Genomic DNA, 10,377 nt, shown 5'->3' on the forward strand with positions numbered 1-10,377 from the left:
ACATTGTGACAGATTATTTTCTTTTGAATGACTTAAAAAGTATAGTATTACATTGTGACAGATTATTTTCTTTTGAATGACTTAAAAAGTATAGTATTACATTGTGGACAGATTATTTTCTTGTGAATAATGATCTCCCGATATATTGAATAGAACATATTTTGGGGCCACAACATCAGAGAAAAAACAACTGAGTTCTGAATCTCTATTATATATCTAGTTATTTTGCACCCGTTCAACAGATAGTTTATTTGACGCCCAAGACAGCGATGTCTAACGAAAGCTTAGTGAAAGCTTAGTGAATTTCCAACATGCTTGTCACTGGACGCATAACCGTAAAGGTTCTTCGGTTTCATTTTCACGTGGGAAGGAGTTTCTGGGGACCGATAACAGTAATGCACGGGCTGAATGTGCTTAGGTCATATTTTGTGCCTCACAGATATAGATCTATATTTTCTTTTCTATGATTAAATTCATAAAGTAAAAGAAAATCCTACGAGTTTTAAGGAAACTCTTTCCCTACTTCAGAAATGATTTTCAATGTCAACCTCCCATAAAAATCTGCTGTCTTGTTCTTAAACGTCAATACTACCGGCCAGCTATCAAACTATCATTCAATCTAACGTTGACAGACAGCTGGTCTGGTTCCAGAACACATAGCAGTTGGTCTCCCAATCACGACCTAGTCTAGTACCAGGCCCTACAAATCCAACTGTATTGCACAAGTTGTCGGTCACCTAAAGAAGAACGCCACTGTTAAAAATGAAGTGATTAAATTAATCTTGTCCAGTGGTACCGCGCATGTCAAGAAGTGAAGTCCAACGTAATAAATAGACAGGAAAGTATCCATGCTGAGCCAATGTATGACCACTGGTAGTCATCCATTTCCCACTTGTTTGTGACTACAACGTCAAGGTCATTTTTGGTAAGAATCTTTCTGTTTTTACCTCAAGTGTTTATCACCTAGATTTAAATATCTGAAATTTTGTTGATCTGTCTGCAATCTTGAGCAATTATTTATGCGCACATTAGATAAGCGTTAGAAAAAAAATTAACACATGAAAGATAGCAATCAAGGATATATAAGGGAAAGATAGTCAGTAATACACAAGGGGAAAAAAAGTCTTTTCTTATAGAGGGAGGGGAGAGAATGCTTAACTTTGTGCCACTTCTTTCTTACTCGCTTTCTTACTATAACTTGTAAGATTATCCTAAATGTCCTTATATAATATCCCTGCGTTCTAAGCTGAACTCAAAAGCTGTAATAATCAATGTCATTAGTTCCATCAACATTGCTTCTCACCAGCTTTTTTCACTAACACAACTCAAGCCTTCTAGAACTAATGTTAAAGTCATCTTCAAATTTCAAACCTAAAATGTGGTTATGGCCTCCTTCGGTTGCAAAGCGAATAAGGATCATGCCTGGTCATTTGCTGTGGTCGGAATGATGTCGCCGACACATCAGTCCACAATCTCTCCACGTAGCCGATGAATCCAAAAGAACTGCAAGTGACGTTACAGTTTGTGGTCAGCGGCATCGCAGGCTCTGTCAGGGTGTAGGATGATTTTTCCTCTCCACTTCTGACACCACACAAAGAAGGTCCCGTGGATGCTTTTCAAACTCCATATAGTCCTTTCAAAATAAATGCTCAACAGCAAAAAAGCTGGCTAGAAGAAGAAGATGATGAATATATCAATATCTTTCTAAGGGGGTTAATATGTTAATCTAAAATAATTCAGTATATTTAGAGTTAAGAATTCATCTTTTTTATAAGTCTCCTTGCTATTGAGTTACAGTGGGAATACATCTATTTGCAATTGTATTGTGTAGCTCAATGTTCCATATTTCAGCATTGCGAGTAGGCGGGATGTCCACTGCTCAAGTCCAACAAGTATCAAAGGTCGTCTTAGGCGACCCTTCAGAGTTCCGCCCCGAGCACAGAGATCCCGATGCTTTCAGGGATTTCCGGGTTCACAATGTTGCGGACAGAGTCATCAAGACCTATGACTTAATGCACACCAACCAAACCGTGGAGTTTGTTCGAGTGAGTAGATCTTAATATGAGGTAGTCTTCGTCTGTTAGCACTCTCATGGGAATATTTCGAAAACTTACACAGTGCGTTCATTCAAAATCTATGACTAGGTTAATATTTTTGATAATTAGTCATTTAAATCTTGTTCATTCATTGGTTTTCGTATTACGACTAACTTTCCTATTGATGTGCCTTTGCAATGTATTCAAGGACAGGATGGATTACTGGATGAAATTTAACCACGGGGAAATGACAGTGATGGAAATATTGGAGAAACTCAACGAACTGGTGGATGAAAGTGACCCAGACATTGATGTGCCAAATTCCTACCACGCCTATCAAACAGCAGAAGGCATTAGACAGTATCACCCTGACAAACCTTGGTTTCAAGTGAGTTATTGTCAATGTTGTTGAATATATAAGCTTTAAAAGCAGGCTATATTTCAGTATCTTGCATTAGGTTAGGGCCCAGCCTGCCCAGGTAAGAATATTTGCACCTCTTCTACCCGCATTTACATTTACCTACGTAATGGTCCTTCATCATGCCATTTCAAACGACTCAAACATCTATCTATATATCAATACCATATAATTCTCTTCATTGCTCAAGAGTTTGGACAAGAAGTAAAGGAAAGATCAATCTTTTATTTCTGCAAGCTGGACTAGAGTTACTCTACGAAAAAAAGAGGGGGGGGGGAGAACAAGTACTATTCACCCGTCACAAAATAGCAGGGCCTGACTTAACCGTTGTGACCAAGAAGTCATGGAAAGATCACTCTTTTTTTTAATTTCTACCCCACGTAGTTTTAGCTGCGAAAAAAAGAGGGGGAGAGAACAAGTAATCTACTCCGTATTCACCCGTCACTAAATAGCAGGGCCGGACTCAACCGTTGTGGGGCCCTATGCGAAACGGATTTCGCGGGGCCCAGTTTCGTTAAGGGATACGGATAATAAGTGAAATTTAAGAGTTTATATCAGAAAATAAATTTGTCTTTCCGTTTTATTCATTCTTTACTACGTACAGAACTACTTTACGAGCCTTACGTGTAGCGAAGTCATACAGTATATCTTGCTCAGTAGCAAGAATTATCAAATGTTTGCATCCATCTTTGAGAATTGTTGACCTTGCGTATTCGCGCGTAGGATTGGCGTTTTTCATATTGAATAACACCGAAAAATGACAATTTTAACTAAATTTTAGGAGATTTTTATTTTTATGAGTTTTCAATAGATTTTAATAATTTCAGGAGATTTCCAGGAGGAAATCAGGAGGCCGCGAAAAATCTGTGTAAGGTTCGATTCAAATGACGTCTTGTCAAGAGCTACATATTTTAAGGGCGTGCAAATGCACAGAGCCTAGCAACTTTCATTTTCATTCCATTTTTGCAGCTCAAAATGTTGGCAACAGCTGGCGGCCTCAAACTGTGGGTTCTCTCATTACACAATAGCAAGACAACGATTTGCACTTTGACAAGCCCCATCAATCAAAGTCCTGGCCTGCTAAAATTATTATTTTTTCTCTGATTTGTTTTATTCCCATTAGGAGTAGCATGAATGTTTTGCACAAAAAGGGAAGATTGTGAACGTACAAAATAATGAAGTGGTTCAAATTATTCTAGTAGAATGTAGAGCATTTACAATTCTGCTGCAGTCAAATAGTTTGTTTGTTTTGTACTGTTCTTCTAGCTAACAGGTCTGCTTCATGATATTGGGAAAATAATGCACCTGTGGGGGGAGCCTCAGTGGGCGACTGTTGGAGATACGTTTGTGGTTGGATGCGCCCCTGAACCTAGTATTGTTTTTGGGGTTGAAAGTTTCAGGTAAACGTTTCTTAATTAATTTTTTTTTCATTATATTGTGTTTCAAAAGTATTCGATAGAACTAGTTGAATGTAAAGCTATGTTTGAACGTCGCTGCTTAGACTCAAAGAGAAAGTCACGTTAGACGTGTGCAAAAATGCGTTTTAAGCCATTTAAAAAAAAATAAATGTTTGCGTTTGAGCAAGAAAAATGAAGAAATATAAAGAGCTCTACGACAGATTTCAATTCTACTTGATAGAGATACGCTACAACCTGCTGGCTATTTAGAAGAAATAATAAGTATCTCTTATTCACATCAATGTTGATATGTATCTTTTATTCACATCAATGTTGATATGTATCTTTTATTCACATCAATGTTGATATGTATCTTTTATTCACATCAATGTTGATATGTATCTTTTATTCACATCAATGTTGATATGTATCTTTTATTCACATCAATGTTGATATGCATCTTTTATTCACATCAATGTTGATATGTATCTTTTATTCACATCAATGTTGATATGTATCTTTTATTCACATCAATGTTGATATGTATTTCTTAATCAAACTTTTTCTACATAATGTCCTTATACCAGTGTTAATACGTCTTTGTTTTTCTTCACTTTCTGGTTCCAATGTTGATACGTCTTGCTTCTTGGCATCAATTTCTTGACTTGAAAAAAAAATTACCTTTTCTCTCATTCATCCATTGTACTTATAGAAATATAATACACATAGCCTAATGATGGTAGTTATAGAAATCTAATACACATAGCCTAATGATGGTAGTTATAGAAATCTAATACATATAGCCTAATGATGGTACTTATAGAAATCTAATACATATAGCCTAATGATGGTACTTATAGAAATCTAATACATATAGCCTAATGATGGTACTTATAGAAATCTAATACATATAGCCTAATGATGGTACTTATAGAAATCTAATACATATAGCCTAATGGAATTGCAATCTCAACCTACTCTTCTGTTTCTATGATTTACCAGTAAAAACCCAGACCTTCAAAATCCAAAGTACAAGACAAAGTTTGGGATGTATTCACCGAACTGTGGACTTGACAATGTCATGATGTCCTGGGGACACGATGAATATCTTTATAGAGTCTTACTAGTAAGTCAAACAGAACGTTAGTCATGCATGTTAACCAATGACTTAAATTCTGCCAAATCATTGGTTTTCCTTGCTGGCTCAGGTAGCCCATTCCACGGTACGTGACGTTTTGGCGCCGCCGTTTTGGCCCCGCCGTTTTGGCGACGGGACGTTTTGGCGCGAGCCGTTTTGGCGCGAGATATCATTTGACGATAATTTAATAAGCACGTAGCTTTTTTTTTAATGAGCCCTCGAATTCCAGCGACTTAGGCAAATAACCATGGTGTCTATGTATACTTAACTTAAAGTATTTTGAGAAACATGGTACATGTATTATATTTTTACTTATTATTAGCAAGTGTTTGGTATGTATAGCTGGAGATACCATACAGTCATTAAACAAACTAATGTTAATGTAAACAAATAATTGCATCAATTTTTAGTCTATCATCGTTTCATTTTGTTTTTAATTTTAAAGCAATATCTTTAAAAACGTTTTTGAAAATAAAAGTGTGCCTCTTAATAAACACACATACACAAGCCAAAATGTTTATTAAAGAAAATGATGTGAAACACAAACACACATTTACATTTAGTACGTGAAAAATATGTCTTAACACAAACACTCATTCAAAACATAGATATGAATAATTCTTTTAAAAGAAATAATACAATAAACGTACAAAATGTATTTCGTGCCAAAACGTCCCGTCGCGAAAACGGCTCGCGCCAAAACGGCGGGGCCAAAACGGCGGCGCCAAAACGTCCTGCTTCGCCCATTCCATGCTCTAATAGCACTAAGGAAGAAGGAGCATTTGTACAAATGTGTCCTAGCATATGTCTATGTGAACAGATGATGTAGTTTTATATATTAAATAGAGATCTTGGTTCATATCATAGACAATGATTCATATAATATTTCGCTGCCAAATTATTTCAAATTATTGTTATGACTTTGCCATGCGCACCGCCATCCAAGATAAGGCAGAAAGAAGGTGCGCACTATCTGTGACTAAACAAGTCGGATGTTGACATAAGAGAGAAAACGATTTCCGCCCAAGTAGAGAGCCAATATGGAGATGCTGTGCTCAAGACAGATGCCCTTTGTGTTTGTCATGTCTCCGTGTAAATAAACGTCTTTGTCTCGTTGAGTTGCCTCCTGTCAGTTATTACATTATGTTGTAGACAACCAAGTGTAACGAGCCCCTCCTGCCCGAAGCTTATAAAGTTAGGCACCAGTTACTCGCCTTTGCCACTCTCCTGTTAGTGAAAATAGTTCCGCCGAACTCAATATATCTGAGCCACACGTGAAGGCCACCAAGGTGAAGGAAAACTCTGAATTCAAACACCTGCTGCCTTGCAGCTATACCCAAACATGAGAAAGGCTTCGTCAGTTAACCCTGAGGAAAAATCAGCAGTCGGCGACCCTTACGCAGTTTGCAGCTCGCAATACTACACCTTGGCAGAGTTGTTTGATCGTCTAAGAGCTGAGCCAAAGGAAGACAAAAAAACCTGTTTGAGCGTCAAACAGTAAAAAAAACAAACCTGCGTGAACCACCGTTCTGTCTGGAAGAGACCCAAGTCAATGCCTATATAAAGCATTGCTATTTCCGACATAACTGGCCTCTGGACGCATGGACTAGACATGGCCAAAGGACCGAGTTTACCGGGAGCCTCCGCCATCTTCCTATGTTATACCAAGCTAACCATGGGGAAACTCGCCATTAATGTAACGGTCCCTTGTGGAACGGCGCAGGGATTATGGACAGGGTCGTGAGAACTCTCTTTTAACTCCGTCCGTGCAATGGGTCCACTCTCGCGTATCCTTGGACACTCCCACGGGAGTTTTGTTTCGCCATTCATTTAGCCTAGTTACCCCCTCAAGTAACCGTTTCTACCCGGGTGCCACGTTGAGGCAGAACAGCGTACCCGGGCCTTGGCAGAGCCTGCAACGCCGCTAAGCCCAAACTGTAATAGCACTTGCCGTTCCTTTGAATACATCATCTGCGTGGAGAGGGGGGAACTGCCGTGTGGGCAACATCGTTCAGACCACAGTTAATGCCCAGACATTTATCTCATTTCTATGAGATGATCCAAAGTCGCTTCGGGACTGAAGGATGCCATATATGTAGGCCTACATACTAGCCGAATATGACCCGCGTGCTGCGGGCCGGGTTTACCCGATTTGTCCCTTGCCCTTGAGTTGCTTCTTCTTCTTTAGTTTAAAGCTATTAAGTTTGTATAGGAAAAATAGCCGCTGGGCTGTTTTCTTTGCCAGAGTTTCAAGGTGGTCTTCCAACGAAAGCTTGTTTTCAACAATGACGCCTAGAGATTTATATGACTCCCCAGGTTGTTGGAGGACATTAAAGATACACTACGGTCTCTGACCTAAGGAACATTTATGCCAAGTTTTACAAAGATTGGTCAAACGGTTTTTATTTCTGCGGGACATACATACATGCATACACCTTACTTCATGCTTTATATATATATTTAACTATCTTTTATATATCAAAGTGATCTAAGTGATCAAAGAGTAAAAATCTTAATGGAGCTTTTACTTTATTTTTCCAAGACGGTAGATTGTGATAAAAATTGACAATTTCCTAGAACAGAACATTTGTTACAGTATGCATAGACTGGAGTGGAGTTTTCCTTGTTTTTTCGCCTTGCTGATTCAAACTTACGCCATGAGACATTGTGTATCAATCATTAATCATACAATTCATATAGCGAATCAATCGTACACTTCATATAGCGTAGCAATCAGTAATCATACACATCATATTGCGTAGCTAATAATAATCATACACTTCATATAGCGTAGCAATAATTAATGATACACATCAAATAGCGTTACTGCTGACATCAACTAACAAAGCCAAATAAAATCTAATCAGCTGGTAGTATATTGATTGATAAGTTTAATTATGTAGAAACATAATTATCTATAGACTGTGATTCACAAATGACGGTTATCTTCAGTTGCATTGCTAGGGATTTTAAAAGTTTTCCGTTGATCGTTTAAATAGAACTAAATGATAGTTTAAATGCAGTGCGTACAAATATAGCATTTTGTAGACCATCGCAACGGAGAATGCAACCTAAGCATATTGTCGCATTTATACTTTATAGATGCTCGTCCAACAAGATTGCTTTGTTTAATTGAAGGTCGAAACAACACTGCGCATTCCATCCTTTTAATGTCAACGCCAACAAGCATCAACGCGTGAGGAAGCATTTTACCACATTTGTTGAAAAGTCCTGACTTTGGCATCCTTGTATATGTTAAATCTATACATTTTTTTTTTTTTGGCTAATACGACTGCTTGCGTTGCGATTATCCCTGAATCAAGTCTGCACCTATTCCTTTTTAAACTAACCTTAGCCATAAAGAATGTTATGCAATATTTATTTGAATAATTTTTGTTTACTTGTTAAATTAAGGAAATGGTTTCTGATTTGTGCTCTGCAGGCCAACAACCATTCTCTCCCCGAGGAAGCTCTGTACATGATCAGGTTCCATTCCTTCTACCCTTACCACTCGTGTGGAGCCTACAAGCACCTGACCAATCAGAAAGACGAGGACATGTTTCCTTGGATAAAAGAATTTAACAAATTTGATCTCTACACCAAGACTGAAGAACTACCCAATGTTGACAGTCTAAAACCATACTACCAAAGTTTAATAGATCAATACTTGCCTGGTAAAATAAAATGGTGATCGTCTAACAGATAGACATCTTCGTGAAAACAAACAAAAAAAATTCTGCCTCAGAAATATTAATGCAGCTTTTTTTTGTTCAAACTCAACAATCACATATTTGTGTTCCTTAATTGTTCGAGAATATTCCATAACTACAAGGCAATGACTTCGATTCCGAAGATTAATGATGAGTGCTGTGTTTCACAGGACTACGCAAACTTAGTTATCACAAATGTTGTCCATTGTTAACAATAATAATAAAAAGGTTAGCACAATAGATTTCTATTTTGTAGTTTTTGGGATGATTACGTTCTTTTTTAAGGGAGAGATTGTAAGTAGGTGAAATTAAATCGTCTGAACGCTTAGAGTCCTGATTTAATGATTTATCCATAATAATCCAACTAGCATTAGGATTTGCTGGATTATTTAGTCATTTATTTAACTAGCACTAAGGTTCCCTAAAATTATTTTAATCTAGCTTTTAGCATCCGTTTTAATTTAAAGCAGATTTTTAAAAAAATAATCCTCCTTTATCAATATGCTAATATGTTTCATTCAATTACTGCAAGGAGGCTCTACATTATCAAGTTCTTCTATTAACAGTCTAGCTAATGATTTCTACAGAAACCTACGTTTCTAATAACACATGTCCACATAAGCATATTCTTTACCTTTACTTTTGACAAGCATGTTCGTCTCTATGTGTGAGTGTGTAAAGAGGGTAGGGAGGCCACTTACGTTATCCTCAGTTACATGTTCCCTGTTATAAATATACTTGTCAAAAGATGGTGTATGTTAGGTGAACACTAGGATGTAGGCTGGTATTCTCATCGAGATGGGATCAACGTTCTGCTATGTGCAATTGTGACACAGCAGTCTAATTGAATCATCTACATATGAAGTCATTTTATAGTAACAAAAGACAAGTAGTTACAATCCTGCAACTTTTATCGCTAATTACAGCAAGTGAGGATACGTTCTCTAAGTGGTAGAGCACTAGGCTTATGAACCCACATGGCCAAGTGGTAGGGCACTAGGGTTATGAACCCACATGGCCAAGTGGTAGGGCACTAGGCTTATGAACCCACATGGCCAAGTGGTAGAGCACTAGGGTTATGAACCCACATGGCCAAGTGGTAGGGCACTAGGCTTATGAACCCACATGGCCAAGTGGTAGGGCACTAGGGTTATGAACCCACATGGCCAAGTGGTAGGGCACTAGGCTTATGAACCCACATGGCCAAGTGGTAGGGCACTAGGCTTATGAACCCACATGGCCAAGTGGTAGAGCACTAGGCTTATGAACCCACATGGCCAAGTGGTAGGGCACTAGGGTTATGAACCCACATGGCCAAGTGGTAGGGCACTAGGGTTATGAACCCACATGGCCAAGTGGTAGGGCACTAGGCTTATGAACCCACATGGCCAAGTGGTAGGGCACTAGGCTTATGAACCCACATGGCCAAGTGGTAGCACTAGGGTAATGAAGCCACATGGCCAAGTGGTAGGACACTAGGGTTATGAGCCCACTTGGTTGTGTCTGAATCCAAAGGAAACGTGTGATTTCTATTTGGCTAATTTGATACAGTGCTTAAGTGCATCTTCATTAACCAGTAGCTAGAAACAAGTTGACTTGTACATTATTTGCACCAGAGAGCACTAAGTTTCAAAGAGAAACTTGACAACTAATCAAAACAATTTTAACTTCACTGAGG

General features: G+C 38.2%; 1 protein-coding gene across 2 annotated transcripts; it reads left to right on the forward strand.

Moving 5' to 3' along the window:
- The first annotated feature begins 751 nt into the window (after positions 1-751).
- Positions 752-8,939, forward strand: LOC106078425 (inositol oxygenase-like). 2 transcript variants are annotated; one of them, XM_013239278.2, is made up of 6 exons: positions 752-925; positions 1,852-2,045; positions 2,245-2,424; positions 3,721-3,854; positions 4,854-4,977; positions 8,432-8,939. In XM_013239278.2, exons 2-6 carry the CDS (start codon positions 1,869-1,871, stop codon positions 8,678-8,680), a joined length of 864 nt encoding a protein of 287 aa, XP_013094732.2. In that variant the 5' UTR covers positions 752-925; positions 1,852-1,868; the 3' UTR covers positions 8,681-8,939. The 2 variants fall into 2 exon arrangements, with proteins under 2 accessions (XP_013094732.2, XP_013094733.2); XM_013239279.2 differs by lacking the exon at positions 752-925 and adding an exon at positions 1,103-1,200.
- The last annotated feature ends 1,438 nt before the right edge of the window (positions 8,940-10,377 follow it).

The sequence above is a fragment of the Biomphalaria glabrata genome, chromosome 16 (assembly GCF_947242115.1).
Source record: "Biomphalaria glabrata chromosome 16, xgBioGlab47.1, whole genome shotgun sequence".
In the NCBI taxonomy this organism is placed as follows: domain Eukaryota; kingdom Metazoa; phylum Mollusca; class Gastropoda; family Planorbidae; genus Biomphalaria; species Biomphalaria glabrata.